At 45.5% G+C, this 15,719-nt stretch overlaps 1 protein-coding gene across 2 annotated transcripts in view; it reads left to right on the top strand.

Annotated features, from left to right (window-relative positions):
• The window catches only part of ARFGEF2 (ARF guanine nucleotide exchange factor 2), a 75,379-nt gene that overhangs the window by 40,056 nt on the left and 19,604 nt on the right, over window positions 1-15,719 (top strand). For both annotated transcript variants that reach the window (XM_082271492.1, XM_082271493.1), the window contains exons 14-27: window positions 1,045-1,246; window positions 1,554-1,665; window positions 3,213-3,418; window positions 5,136-5,220; window positions 5,295-5,466; window positions 5,749-5,900; window positions 7,659-7,787; window positions 9,034-9,192; window positions 10,479-10,623; window positions 10,703-10,802; window positions 12,144-12,184; window positions 14,069-14,238; window positions 14,931-15,082; window positions 15,155-15,327. In XM_082271492.1, coding sequence (XP_082127618.1) covers window positions 1,045-1,246; window positions 1,554-1,665; window positions 3,213-3,418; window positions 5,136-5,220; window positions 5,295-5,466; window positions 5,749-5,900; window positions 7,659-7,787; window positions 9,034-9,192; window positions 10,479-10,623; window positions 10,703-10,802; window positions 12,144-12,184; window positions 14,069-14,238; window positions 14,931-15,082; window positions 15,155-15,327 — 1,998 coding nt within the window. The remainder of the gene's footprint in view (window positions 1-1,044; window positions 1,247-1,553; window positions 1,666-3,212; window positions 3,419-5,135; window positions 5,221-5,294; window positions 5,467-5,748; window positions 5,901-7,658; window positions 7,788-9,033; window positions 9,193-10,478; window positions 10,624-10,702; window positions 10,803-12,143; window positions 12,185-14,068; window positions 14,239-14,930; window positions 15,083-15,154; window positions 15,328-15,719) is intronic.

Below are 15,719 nucleotides of genomic sequence, written 5' to 3'. Positions count from 1 at the left end.
TAAATCTTTCCCTTAATTAGTAAACACAATAACTTTTGCACAAACCAATCAAAATACGCTTATTGTGATTTTTTTTTTTTTTTTACCAAAAATATGTAGCAGAAAACAAATTGGCCTAAAATGTTAAAAAAATATTGATTTTTACATTTTTTTTTTTTTTCTGGGAATTTCATATAAAAAAAATGTGAAAAATATTCTTATTTTTTCAAAAGTGACACACTTTTTTTTTTTTTTTTTTTTTTTTTTTTTTTGTTTATAGCGCAAAAAATAAAAATTGCACAGGTGATCAAATACCACCAAAAGAAAGCCCTGTTTATGGGAAAAAAAGGACGTCAATCTCATTTGAGTACAGCATCGCACGACCGCGCAATTGTCCGTTAAAGTCACGCATCACCGAATCGCAAAATAGGCCCTGGTCTTTGAGCAGCCAAATCCTCCGGGGCTCAAGTGGTTACATGCCACCAAAAGAAAGCTCTATTTGGGTGAAAATATGAGGAAAAATTTCCTTTGGTACAGCATTGCATGACCGTGCAATTGTCATTCAAAGTGCGACAGCGCTGAAAGCTGAAAATTGGCCTGGGCAGGAAGGGGTTTAAGTGCCCAGTAGGCAAGTGGTTAAAGGGATTGTGAAGGCAGAAGGTGTTTTTTTTTTTTTTTTTGTTTTGTTTTTTTATCCTAATGCATTCAAGCCCCTCTAAAATTTTGATGGTCACTGTGGGTCTTTCGCCCCCCCCCATCCCTGGGTGAGGTTATGAGCTGGCTGTTTCTACTTGCTCATAAGGGGGTTCGTTGGAGTTGCTGCTGACCGGGTTATCCTGGTGCGCAACAGGGGATTGAGCAGGGTTCCCGTCGATCGGACTCAGAGAAATGGATTTTACGGTAAGTACAAAAATCCCAATACTTTTTTATTTTAAATTGTTCAATATCATTCGCACTTGGAGTATTGACAAGTAGGAAACTGTGAATGGGCCCTGATCAGTGAGTCTGACGCACACAGTGATTCCAGACTAAAGACTTACCTACAATCTCTTCTGAATTCTTCAGGTCCAGTGAAACTCTGCGATCCTGAGACCAGTGAAAATAAAACGCCGGAAATATTAGGCCGCAGAAGTAGTGCCAGCTCAGTGGATTCCTCGGCATCTTCATTGATTGGAAGCACCGGTGCTCAGACCTCCGTCCACGATGATCCTGAACAGTTTGAGGTCATCAAACAGCAGAAGGAAATCATTGAGCACGGCATTGAATTGTGAGTAAAAAATTTTACACTACTTTTTTTCTGCAGATCCTGGAGCTTTACTGCTTGCCCCCGCACTGGTGTACAGAATATTAGAACACTATGGGCGCTATCCTAAAATAACAGCAAGATATTTCAGTCTACAGAGAGAAGATAACCAAATAGATTTTAGTGAGCGTTGCTCCAACATCAGATTACGTGCAGCATATTAATTTTGTATATTTATTTCACTTTGCCAACACAGATAAAATCGCTGGATAATAGTGCATATTTTTAGCTGGTCACATCCCTTTAGGCTGATTTTTATCTTCCCTTTAAGGTTTAATCGGAAGCCTAAAAGAGGAATTCAGTATCTGCAGGAGCAAGGAATGCTGGGAAATACACCTCAAGACATTGCTCAGTTTTTTCACCAAGAGGACCGGCTGGATTTCGTAAGTGCCTGCTAATCCTCTCCGCTATTGCCAGAACCGCGTTCTTTGAAGTAACATGGCTTTTCCTCATCGTGCTTCTTCAGTGAATATTACAGCATATGGCCTGTCCTGTCCATAGGAGGATGGACACTGGGACTGACTGAATCCCATAGACTGCCACTAAGGGCTGTTGTGGTTTTTTTTTTTTTTTTTTTGCAGGAGAAGTAGGCAGAGGTGGGGAATGGGTGTTGACAGGGTGGAGTTATGGCAGGTCTTAAAGCAATGGTCCCCAACCTCCCCAGGACCAGGGACCGGCTTCAGCGACAACCTCTTCACAGACCCCTCTCCTCCTCCCCTCTCCTCCTCCCCTCTCCTCCCCTCCTCCTCCTCCTCCCCTCCTCCCCTCCTCCCCTCCTCCTCCTCCTCCTCCTCCTCCTCCTCTCCTCCCCTCCTCCTCCTCCTCCTCTCCTCCCCTCCTCCTCCTCCTCTCCTCCCCTCCTCCTCCTCCTCTCCTCCCCTCCACCTCCTCCTCCTCTCCTCCCCTCCACCTCCTCCTCCTCTCCTCCCCTCACCTCCTCCTCCTCTCCTCCCCTCACCTCCTCCTCTCCTCTCCTCTCCTCTCCTCCCCTCACCTCCTCCTCCTCTCCTCCCCTCACCTCCTCCTCCTCTCCTCCCCTCACCTCCTCCTCTCCTCTCCTCCCCTCTCCTCCCCTCACCTCCTCCTCCTCTCCTCCCCTCACCTCCTCCTCCTCTCCTCCCCTCACCTCCTCCTCCTCTCCTCCCCTCACCTCCTCCTCCTCTCCTCCCCTCACCTCCTCCTCCTCTCCTCCCCTCACCTCCTCCTCCTCTCCTCCCCTCCCCTCCTCTCCTCTCCTCCCCTTCCTCCTCTCCTTCCTCCTCCCCCTCTTCTCCTTCCTCCTCCCCCTCTTCTCCTTCCTCCTCCCCCTCTTCTCCTCCCTCCCTCCTCCCCCCTCCTCTTCTCCTCCCTCCCTCCTCCCCCCTCCTCTTCTCCTCCCTCCCTCCTCCCCCCTCCTCTTCTCCTCCCTCCCTCCTCCCCCCTCCTCTTCTCCTCCCTCCCTCCTCCCCCCCTCTTCTCCTCCCTCCCTCTTCTCCTCCCCCTCTTCGCCTCCCTCCCTCTTCTCCTCCCCCTCTTCGCCTCCCTCCCTCTTCTCCTCCCCCTCTTCGCCTCCCTCCTCCCCCTCTGCTCCTCCCTTTTCCCCCTCTGCTCCTCCCTCTTCTCCACTCCAACTGTGCATCTATGTGGATACAGAACTAGAATACTTGGGCACAGAAATCTACAAGGGTCTATTTTTTTTTTTTCCAGGGTGGTGATTAGGCACAGTTAAGTTTTTTTTTTAGATGTTGCCTAGCTATAACACAGCAAATTGTCACTTTTTTGAGTTCAGATCTGCCTTAACCAATCATTACATAAAAGCTACAATTACCAGATTCTGTATTTGTAGAACTTTGAGATAAAACCATGTTTTGCTGCTGAAATGTGACTTTTGTTCTTGGCTGCAGTACAGGCCTGTAGATAGTCACTCCTGTGATTTTTGATTCTCTTTCAGACTATGATCGGGGAATTCCTGGGAGAAAACAGTCGCTTTAATAGAGAGGTGATGTACACCTATGTGGACCAGCTGGATTTCCATGACAAGGACTTTGTCTCCGCGCTGCGACTTTTCCTGCAAGGTTTCCGATTACCTGGAGAAGCCCAGAAAATTGACCGGCTGATGGAGAAATTTGCGGCGAGATACTTGGAATGTAACCAGGGGTAATGCAGATTTTGTACATCTAGAGGGTGAAATCATGAATGTCTACGCCTGTGCGCTTATTCAGTTTCAAATAGTTTAAGAATCATACTGAGAATCCACATAGGTCATAGCATTGTAACCAAATGCTAAACTCTGGGATACTTGTTAATCTGTACCATAACTTCCTTTACATATGCTCATTACAAATATTGTTGTTTTTATATTAAAATTTTTCTAATTTATGATAAAACTTCCCTTTTGTGAAGTCTGTGACATCATAGCTCGGATGGATAAAGCACAGCTATAGCTGGATAACTGATATTACCAAGAAAGTGAGATGGTGATGCCATGATCTCCACATCATTCAATCGATGAATGCCTTTATTGAAAAAAATCAAAGGCTTTCTCTGATTGGTGGCAGTACCGAGCGACCTTCTGTAATTACTATGCAGAAGTGCAGCCACTCTGACCCGGCTCCTACAGAGATTGGCCTGGTATGAGATATGCATACTTGCATTGGTCCAAGCTGGATCAACCTAATTATGCTATAAAAATCATACAAAAGTCAGCGTTAACAGTAAGAAATGACTTATCCAAATAAGTGATAAAATTTCTGCCCAGGGTTCTGCTTTAACGTGGATCCTGACTGGCTGCTGTAGGTCATTACTGAAGCCCTCTGCTGGAAGTTATTGAGCTGAGATATGTACATCAGTTAAAGGGGGACCTGCCATAGAGAAGAGCCAAAGCCTTCCTCTAGAGCCAGAAAATGCCATTGCATTGTGACTAATGCCTAAAGTGGAACTTTACTCTCCCATTTAACAATTATTATTTGTAATCCTCATGCTGCTAGCCTTACTAAATAGATGGGAAAGTATATCATATTTGTTTTAAACATTTCTTCAGTCATTTCCTGGTTTCCTGCCTAGGCAAATGATGTCATTCATCCCAGGAGTCTTCAGGAGGGAAGGCGAGGAGGAGGGGTTTCTCAGCTAAGCACACTTTCCTGTATGCGTACTTGCGCTAAGGGCAGGAAATAAATGCTACATGAATCATTTTCCCTTAGGATTGCCATGGCCAGAACACCTAGGGGGTGTTTTTCAAAGAGATTTCTCGAATGGATAACGTTTTTGGTTTGTGGCGATCAGATGCAGCGAAGATCCGCTTTAAAGTAGTAGTAAAGCCTTAAGGGTTTTTTACCCTCATGCATTCTATGCATGAAAGTAAAAAACTTTCAGTATAGTGCCCCCTCAGCCTCCCTAATATTAACCTGAGCCTGATCTCCATCCAGCGATTTGCACAAGAGCGGCTGCCTCCTCATTGGCTCATGGGCAGCAGTGGAAGCCATTTGCTCCCGCTGCTGTCAATCACAGCCAGTGAGGAGAGAGCAGTGGTGGGAGCGAGCACGCACAAGTGCCCCCAAAGCAAGCATCTTGCTATGGGGGGGATGCTCTGTGGGGGACCCAAGAAGAGGAGGAGGTAAGTATGACAGGTTTTGTTTAAAAAAAAAAAATAAAACTAAAATGAAGCCTTTAGTATCCCTTTTTACTCCAGGTTTCATGTGACTTTAAATAGTTCATTTGGACCGATTGGGTTAGGCTTTAATGGTGTATAACAACTTCCCAACCCAGAATCGTCTTATATCGGCATAGAGCTGTCAGAATGATTGCTCTCTACCATGGGTTAATGCTCTCTGAGATATTGACTGTGCTTATAGATTTACACTTCTCTCTCCTCTAGACAGACATTGTTTGCCAGCGCAGACACCGCCTATGTCCTGGCCTACTCCATCATCATGCTCACCACAGATCTGCACAGTCCTCAGGTATGTTTATTACACCCTCAGAATGTCTCATCTTTATCCGTCCAGATCATATGACAGTCCGTTCATTTTACCAGGTGAAAAATAAAATGACGAAAGAACAATATATAAAAATGAACTGCGGCATTAATGACAGCAAAGACCTCCCAGAAGAGTACTTGTCTGCCATTTATGATGAGATAGAAGGCAAGAAGATTGCCATGAAGGTAACGAAGGAGCACACCATCGCCAACAAGTCTACAAAACCAGGTTTGTGTTTGAGACATTTTTTTTAGCTTTATGATGATGTTGGCCCACCCAGAATTAATATTTGAATTTGGATGGATATCAGTGTTACTTCCAGGTGCATGTAACTTTAGCAGATGTGGTCTTGTATAGCCGTTTTTTTTTTCCTCTCTATAATTCATTTAAGGACACTGCTTATTTTCTCATGGATGTGTCCTTAAATGAACTCTGAGAAAAGGACTTTACGGTGAGTACAAAAATCCAATTTTTTGCCTGGATGGGTTCAATTCTCTCTCATTTATTCAGGTGTTCCCAGTGAGAAGGAACGGCGCTTGTTGTACAATATGGAGATGGAGCAGATGGCCAGAACAGCCAAGGCACTGATGGAAGCCATTAGTCAGGAAAAAGCCCCATTCACCAGCGCCACGCACCTGGAGCACGTCAGACCTATGTTCAAAGTAAGTGGCGTGTAAACGAGACTTGATCCTGTGCTAAAGATGGCTACACCGGAAAGTAGGCTGATAAAACTGTCTGGCACGTTTATTTTCAGACTAAAAAAAACCTGGGGTGACTGAACAGTTTACCACTTTGTTGTAAAAATAAAATTCCTAAAGGACAATCGGGTTGGTTCTTTGTTCCAGAGTGTTCCCAGGTTTCATTTAAAGGAGTTGTAGGCTACGTTCACATCTTGGCGTTGCTATTTACAGGCGTTTTTTCGGGTGTTTTTATGGGCATTTTTTCAGGCGTTTTTACAGGTATTTTTGTGCAGGCGTTTTTAGGTTGACTAGTGACCAATGGGGAAAAAAATAAAAACGCCTGTAATCTGCCCAAAAAGAAGCTCATGTACTTTGAGCGTTGGGCGTTTTGCTTAAAACGTCAAAATGCTCAGATGTGAACAGGGGCCATTGAAATGAATAGGATTTGTCTTTTTTGAGCTGATCCTAGAGCAGGAAAACTCCCCCAAAACGCCTACATGTGAACTTAGCCTTAAAGTCAGAAGGTGCTATGCATTAAGATAAAAAGCCTTCTGTGTGTCGCAGCCTCCTTAGCACCCCTAATACTAACCTGAGACTCATCTCTGTCCAGTGATGTCCACAAGTCCCTCGGCCGTCCAGGACTTTCCCTGCTGATTGGCTGAGACACAGCCGCAGCGCAAATTGGGTCCCACGGCTTTCAATCAAAGTCAGCCAATTAGGAGAGAGAGGGCGCAGGGCCAAACGGCAGCTCCGTGTCTAAATGGATCCATGGAGCTGCAGCTTGGCAGCTCCCCATAGCAAGCTCCATTTGGCAGGTGGGAGGGCCAGAAGCCCCAGCGAAGGACCCCAGAAGAGGAGGATCCAGGGTGCGCTTTGCAAAACCAACTGTGCAGGGCAGGGTATAACGTGTATTTATTTTTCTTTTAAAAAACAAGACTTTACAATCACTTTTAAAGCTCTGATCAATAAGCTCCTCGAGGGCAGGGAATGATGTGAATGTACAAGTTAAATGCAAAGTGCTATTGGCACTATAGAAGTTCCTGTAAAAAAAAAAAAAAATGTTGCTTTTACTGCCTCTTGCGTTGAGGTTTTAATCCCCGTCATGTAGAGAACCCTTTCTACTCCGTCGGGGTATCATCTTACTTTCAGGACTACCTTTTTCTGCACGTGACAGCAGGTGGGAAATCCTCTCCCCACACCCGCTGGCACAATTTGAAAACCGCTTGGCCACGCAGTGCTCTGCCCACATGGCAGTGTCATTCATAGTTTCCTTTGAATGAATGCCTACAAGTAATGGTTGACAGCTTGTAGTTCTGAATGAACTACGAGAGCGCTGGTGAGTGTTCCAGCAGTTCTGATTCTTCCTGCTCTCAGGTATGAGCAGACAGTTATGCTGAGTCTGCTGGAGCCTGAGGTTGCACCCATGATCTGATCGTGGATGCAATGCTCTGCAGGCTCCTTAAGAGAAAAAAAAATAGGGGCATTTTGTTTTTTTTACCTGCAAAAAAAGTGCATTTAATTATTTTATTTTTAAAAGGTGAACTCCAGATCACCTATGTTCTTCCCATAATGTTGTGACCGAAATTGCCCTGTTCCCTGCCCTCCACCCCAATTCCTTTTTACCCAGGAGGAGTGGCTGTATTTGCATCAGCTCCTTTATCTGCCTCCTTATACATTGCAGTATACAGTATAATAGAGCCATGGAAGTGTGGTGTGTACTCTTTTTGTTTTTCTTTGCAGTTGGTGTGGACTCCGCTGCTGGCTGCCTTCAGCATTGGCCTCCAGGACTGCGATGATAATGAAGTTGCTTATCTTTGTTTGGAGGGTATTCGCTGCGCCATTCGGATCTCGTGTATCTTCAGCATGCAGGTCAGTGTCATCACTTTGTATTCACTTTCAGGTTTCAGGAATGAGGAAATGAAATTAATAGTCATGACTAGGTAGAAATGGGCAGAGATAATTGACGCACCCAAGACGCATGCCACGATGGAACTGCTTCTGCCTCTGTGCCTCTATACAAGGGACAGGGCATGATGTGAATAAAGGGAGCTTCACTGGCTTGGGCTGGTAGTAGGTGCATTATGAAGCATTATTGAACCCTTCGCACCTTCAGTATGCAGATCTATATCTTCTAGTTATTTTAGACACAACCTCCTTCTTCCCTCAATGATACATTCACACCATGCTGGAATGCTTGCTTTCCACTGTGGGATATCCAGCTGTGTGATGTGTGACATCAACAGCAGACTGTCAGCTATGCTGGTCAATTCCCACACTACCATCTGGTCTCGTGGCTGTTGAGGAAGCTGAAGATCAAGGTGCGACTTGCTTCCAGGATGCAGGGGGAGGCGTTACGCCTCCCTCTGCATGCTGGAAGCAAGTTGCACCTTGGTCTTCAACATCCACAAGCACTGATGGAAGTGCGGGAATATACCAGCATAGCTGACAGTCTGCGTTGTGGACAGAAACACCCAGGGGGACCATCCGGGAATTACACTTGAGACTTATGTTACTGCAAGTGCGATTTCATCTACTCTTGCGAGTGCTTTACCTTTTTTTTTAAAGTGTTCTTAAACTACTACACTTAGGAGCACTGTTCCCCTTCTTGCCTACAGAGTTCCTTCTAGCTCAGCCTTTTTCAACCAGGGTGCCTTCAGGTTTCTTCAAGGGTGCCTTGGCAAAATACCCAAAAATTGCCTAAAATTGTAAACAAGCCAGCGGGTGGATCATCAAGCCTGCCTATTACACAAAGCCACTGGTTTTTATTGTGTACCCTTTCAACTTCTAATGTTGGGTGTTCTACATGTTTGGATGCTGCTGCGATATGTAAAACTGTTAGTTTAGGCTTTTAGATTTTAGAATGGGGTGCCTCAAAATTGTGCAGAATTTTAAAGTGTGCCTTGCATGAAAAAAGGTTGAGAAACACTGTTCTAGCTCATCCTGGAACCGGCTGCTTTCAGGTGTAAAGACCCGGTGGCTCTTACACTTTTAACTGTCAGATCAGTTATCTTAAATACTTTTATGGACTCTTTCACGTTCTTTAAAGATTGTCTCATGTGACTTTTAGGATCCCCTCTTTTGCGCTCCCAATATTTATCAGTGTTTTCTCCTGCAGCTGGAGCGAGATGCGTACGTCCAGGCTCTGGCTCGCTTTTCCCTGCTAACCGCCAGCTCAAGCATCACCGAGATGAAGCAGAAGAACATTGACACCATCAAGACGCTGATCACTGTGGCTCACACCGATGGCAATTACTTGGGCAATTCCTGGCATGAGGTATGTAGAGTTTCAGGGGTTTGTGTCTGTTCTACACGGCTATCTATCAATGTTGTCCATCCAACAAGCCAAGGTTTGTGTGCAAAGAGCAGCTCATAGCACTCTCCTGGCTGGACAAGTGTGTGGGGACAGAGTTATGCCTCGTACACACGTACCGATCGTCGGCCGAACGATCGGCCATCTTTTGTCCAGGGCTGTCTTGTCTGTTGAAAACTGCTAAAGACTGCACACGAATTTTGTCGGCCAACAACAGACGACTGCAGAAGTGATGTCATGTGATGGTTAACTTTCCTTGTCTTTTCTTTTCTGAGCATGCCCAGTCTTGCTAATCGGCTGTTTGTCGGCCGAATTCTGTACTGACTGGCGAACAATCGGCCTTTCTGGTGTTGGCCAACAAAAATTTTAATGCCTGCACGACAGATGCTGTTCGGCCGAAAATGCGCTGTCGGAAGCATCATACTAACAAGCCTACAATCGGCCGATCGCTTGTTGGCCGAATATTTACGGCCGACAATCAGTACGTGTGTACGAGGCATTAGATAGGCAATGTAGTTTTTTTTATAGGAGAGGCTTAGCATATGCGGAGCTGACACGGTGGTGAAGAACTACATCAGGGCCTCAGTTTGGGCAGCATACAGTAGCACTGTATAATGGATCGCACCCAATGACCATAAAGCTATCTACAAAGAGTTGCAACCAAGCTGACCCTCCCTTTATCCAGCATGTACTGATATACTGGGAATGTCTGTATATAAAGGGAGGACATGGAAAGGTAGATATAAAATGTATTAGGATGGCGGCTATAATACAGAATTGAATATAGAGGGATTTTGTAGAATATAATCAGTGTATATAGAGGCATATAATGGGAAGGTGGATATGGGCGGCACAGTGGTGTAGTGGTTAGCACTTTCACCTAGCAGCAAGAGGGTCGCTGGTTCGAATCCCAACCACGACACTACCTGCTTGGAGTTTGCATGTTCTCCCTGTGCCTGCGTGGGTTTCCTCCGGGTACTCCGGTTTCCTCCCACACTCCAAAGACATGCTGGTAGGTTAATTGGATCCTGTATAAAATTGGCCCTATGTATGTATGAATGTGTATTAGGGACCTTAGATTGTAAGCTCCTTGAGGGCAGGGACTGATGTTAATGTGCAATGTGCTAAATTGACAGCGCTATATAAGAACCTGAAATAAATAAATATGATCTAGAAGTGTATATAGAGAGATGTCCTAGAAGGCTGGATAAGATACAGGAGAATATAGTAATATATTATGCTTATTGCAGATTCTGAAGTGTATCAGCCAGTTGGAGCTCGCCCAGCTCATTGGGACGGGGGTTAAGACACGCTACATCTCCGGAACTGGGCGAGATCGCGAGGGAATTAAGAGCTTCACATCCGGAGGGGAGGAGTTTATGGGCATTGGACTTGGTGAGTATCATGTTCTGATTGGTGATGAGGATAAGGCGGATCTAGGAGGATCTGTGACTCACTGGCATTTGTCTTCCAGGCACCTTAGTTGGCAGCGGGGCGGACAGGAAACAGTACGCCAGTATCCAGGAGTCTGTCGGAGAGACCAGCTCGCAGAGTGTGGTAGTGGCTGTGGACAGGTAAGCGAGCCTGTACTGGGGGGGAATACAAAGATGGCCAATGCTGACCTTCTGAAAATGCTAGACGCCTTGCCGTCAGGCTTCATATTTAGGAAAGTGTGTCTGCGTGCCCCAGATTGGCATTGTCCAAAGGAGGATTTGCAGTGGCAAAGCAGAGTAGGACTGGCTAAAGAGGGATTACTTTTATGCAGTTGGCCATCTTAAACATGATTTGCAATATATGCAAACTAAATATCCCTATTTTATTGGTAAGTTTGCTTGAAAGGGAATAGCTGTCTAGGGAGGGTTCACCCAGTATTTTTGGCTTCATACTTTGAGACACTGCCCTGGAACAAGCTTGCAGTCAGTGACATTATGGAACATAAGATTAGCAGGACACCCAGGGATTCAGTATGTTCAGAAGGCAGCAATATGTAGGCTGATATTGCTAAACTGTTTTTAGAGGAGAAGACTCCTGGGTGTGTCACCTGATACCAGACTTCACCAACCTGTGCTTGTTCTGGGTAAGTGAGGAAAGGAGAAGGATGACAGCCTCAGGGGCCTATCCACATCTTCATCAGGGTGTATTGGAGGTGATGGTCCAGACTTGTACAGCTACCATTTCAGTCAATGGGATACTGGCCCACTCGCACTACTTTTAAAGCTGAGTTCTGGCCTGAAAAAAGAAAATTTAGATAAAAATACCCCCAGGACAGTCAGGGCTAGTGCATTTCAGCAACGATAGCCTGTGAACTGTCCCCGGTTTCGCTTACCTTTTTAGAAGAAATACTTACCTTGAAAATGTCTTGTCCAGCACTGCCATCTTAGGTGTGTGCAGCTGAAGCCAGAGTGTCCTCTTTGGTGTCCTCTTCGGTGACGTCAGAGTCCCACAATGTGCCTGCACCGGCCCTGCTCGTCACTTCCGGGGCATGCGCGTCATCCCTGCACAGCTTCTGGGCATGCCCAGAAGCTGTTTAGCAGGGAATGACTCACCTGCACTGGAAGTGACGAGCAGGGCCAGTGCAGGCCCATTGACTCCTGGGAGCGATGACACTAGGCTCCCAGGAGTCAATGCACGCAGGAAGTCGCAGAGGGAGGAAGTGGAAGGAAGGTAAGTATATTTTCTTTAAAAACAAGGTAAGTAAACCAAAAAAAAAAATTGTGATTATCCAATTCTTTTTCAGGTTACTTAGAGCAAGCGGATGGCAAAATTTCGTTTTGAGGCTGGAACTCCGCTTTAAGTGAAATTCACGCAGTGCAGTGTTTAATATTTTCCAAGTCTGCCCTATCTCTATATGATGGGAAAAAAATATTGCGGAGAGGCTTAGTTAACGTTTCCTTTTCTTCTTTGTTCTTTTTCAGGATATTTACTGGATCAACGCGATTGGATGGAAAGGCCATAGGTAGGGCACATGCAATAGATATACTGTCATTAGTGCTAGAGATGAACAGTGCTGTATGCATCCTGGATGTCCCGTGCGGTGTATAAGGTGCCTGTACATAATTTTAAGTGAGCCAGTCATAAAACTTCAACACACAAAAACACAGCCTGCATGTCATTTTGATCCTGCTGAGACTGTCCTAAATTGCTTAGGTCCATTCTGCTCATGTGACCTGTGTTGTCATCCTGGGATCCCGCAGAACATCCCTTAGCATTGATCACATAGCACAGCTTATAATAACTGCATATAATAAAAGTAGACTTATCTAAACGAAATGTTAGTGTACACACTCCATGTTGGGTAATCTCAGTTATAGGGTCTAGTTATATACAATGATGGTGTGATCACTTTCTGGAGTCTGCACAAAACACATGTAGCACCCTCCTAGGTAGGTTCTAGTGAGGAAAGTATAGTTTTTGGCTCTGTCTGCATATCAGAGGAGCAGCAGGCAAATCTATATTGTTTTCTGCCTACCAGAGAGCAGGATCTGTGAGTTAGGTGTGCTCAGTATGTGACTCATGGGGTCTAGAGAGTTTTTCACACTGGTCCAATAGGGAAGCATGTTGGACAGTGGGAGGAAACCTGACCAATGGATACATAAGCTTGGATACAGTCCTGGTGATTGAAAGACGGGCTGTCTCCGTGCATTCTGAGATACTGTATAAAAGCCAGGAGCACATGTGCTGCAGGGTCTGTGGCTGGTGAGTCCCGGAGGGAGGGTGGCGGCTGCCTCCTCTGTAGTGGTGGCACATGGTCGCAGGCGGTCAGCCTGGGGATCAAAGGAACAGAACTGAACCCAGAGGTCCAGGAGAATTGACTAAATGGGGAGACACTGGAGACCCTCGAAAGACAATATCGTGAGTACAGGGGATCGTGACTAGGGGCCTGACCTGAGGAGGGCCACCCAGGTGTAGGATAGTCAGAGGACGGGTGTCAGTGTGTCAAGTGAAAGGGGATACTAGAGGACGGGTGTCAGTGTGTCAAGTGAAAGGGGATACTAGAGGACGGGTGTCAGTGTGTCAAGTGAAAGGGGATACTAGGAGAGTATCTCCTGAAGATAATCTGGTCCAAGTCATCTGGATAGAGACTTAATCCAAATTCACCTAGTGGCAGGGTGAAACAGCAGCCTGGCTGCATCATCCGAAATAGGAGCCCTCCACATTGTGAATAGGTAATTTGGAGTATCCCACTATTCCCTTCGCCCATCCCTAATTTAAATAAAACACCAAAAACAACTACATACTCCTGGACTTATCATTGACTGAGCTAAGAAGTAACATGTTAATCTGTGCATGCTGAAATTGCTAATGGTAACCCAGGGGGACCCGAAGGAGTGGAATCCAGCAGTCCTCAAGGGGGCAGCGCTACACACATAAACACTTACAGGGCATAGAGCTCTGGTTCTACTTTGTGCAGTAGATCATCAAAAGCGATAGAATAACATCCTTCAGGTATGCTTTGTCAATGCAGCCCTCCTCAGATCAGGGAGTCTAGCAGACAACTGTAAAAGAGCACAAAGGAGGGCACACGAGCCAAGTGCATTTCCGAAGGTTTATTGTATAAAACACAACCTACAGCCAAATGGATACTCCAAATAAATGTATATAGGCAGAGTATGACACTTATTGTGCAGGAACCTTATCAAAATTTGTACAAGTCTGAGTCGCACCAATATGACAAATATGATTTCTCAGTATTTTATAGCCATGCTATAGTTACCCCTCCTATAGTCTGCATTTAGTGATCTCCTAGTGTTGTACAGCCATGGTATAGTCACCCTTCTAGAGTCTGTATGGAGTGAATGCCCATCTACAGAAGTGACACGTACACTTTTTTTTAATCCAGTTGACTTTGTGCGCTGGCTGTGTGTGGTCTCCATGGATGAGCTCGCCTCCGTCCATCATCCTCGCATGTTCAGCCTGCAGAAGATTGTGGAGATCTCCTACTACAACATGGACCGAATCCGGCTTCAGTGGTCCAGGATTTGGCAAGTAATTGGTGACCACTTCAATAAGGTAATTCTGCAGTTCTCAGGCTCATTTAACATTTATTCTGTGAAAACGTTCTCCAACTTCTGGGAGATGAAGCCACCTCAGTGAAGTCATTGCAGTCAGAGGATTAAAGATGGTTTTCAGGTAGATTCAGGTCTGATGGGTGGTGTTTTGGGTGGGGGGAATTCTGTAGTCCAGGGGGAGAGACAGTGCTGCTTTGGGCGTCATTAAAGTAGAGGTACTGTTCGCTCAAACAGGAAATTAGGCATTTACTGGATTTCTGGCAACAGGTAATGCTTAAGCACACAGTCAGTGTGTGAAACGCGTCTACCTTGTCACGATTGTCATATTTGGATGTCCAGTCAATAAATTTGGATTTTGATTCAACCTGGAGTGCTGCCAATTCCTTTTCCTTTATCAGGTATTTTTCTGTACTTGCAGCATTTTTAAAGACAAAACATGAGGAAATGTGCTTTTGCTGCAAAGATTTTTTTTTTTTTTCGTGATCTTGCCCTGATATACTTTAAACTTCGTAAATGTTTTCATATTAGCAGAATATAGTGTGTGTGTGTGTGTGTGTGTGTGTGTGTGTGTGTGTGTGAGAGTAGCTGACACCCAGGAAATGCTTCCTTCAGCATGTAATGAGTCCTGGTGGGATGAACCTTAAACTGAGCTTATGTCCCATCTGTGTGACAATAACCCTTCACTCTGTATAGGTCGGTTGTAATCCAAATGAAGATGTGGCCATCTTTGCTATCGACTCCCTTCGCCAGCTGTCTATGAAGTTTCTGGAAAAAGATGAACTGGCCAATTTTCGCTTCCAGAAGGATTTCTTGAGACCGTTTGAGCACATTATGAAGAAGAACAGGTTGGTGCAGTCTGGAGGAGATGGGGAGATCTCTAATATGTTCTGTCCATTTAATGTCTGTCTGGCTTCCAGGTCTCCAACCATCCGGGACATGGTCATCCGCTGCATCGCCCAGATTGTCAACATGCAGGCTGCAAATATCCGTTCTGGGTGGAAGAACATCTTTGCTTTATTTTATCAAGCCGCCTCTGACACAAACGGAAACATTGTGGAGCTGACTTTCCAGTCTGTGGGCCATATTGTCAGTGAGTACAAGCTCTCATGTATGTAGTGGTGTAGGAGATTTAAGGGGCTCTCGGGAGATACAAAGAGGAAACAAATCTTCCTACATAGGTTGTACATGTTTATCTGCAGCCCTGTCTTCTCTACAACTGTTTATAATCTATAAATGACTGCGTTTATGAGCTCCAGAAGGCAGGGGGTGGGTATCTGTTACACATTGTACAGTGTAAGTCAGGGAGCGGAGTGTAATCTGAGACCTGAGTGGAGGGAATGGAGACAGTCTCTTAGGGAAACATGCTTGCTGAGTCTGCCAGTCACCTGCTGTGTGCTGAAGGGGGAGCTGGCCATCCCCTTGGCTTTTCTGGTATAGTGTAGAATGTAAGAAATGACTAATGCAGATAGCAGAAGCATGAGA

The sequence above is a fragment of the Pelophylax lessonae genome (assembly GCF_965119305.1).
Source record: "Pelophylax lessonae genome assembly, chromosome: 11".
In the NCBI taxonomy this organism is placed as follows: domain Eukaryota; kingdom Metazoa; phylum Chordata; class Amphibia; order Anura; family Ranidae; genus Pelophylax; species Pelophylax lessonae.
Note: the sequence above shows the minus strand (reverse complement) of the source record. Positions and strands in the feature narration are given on the sequence as shown.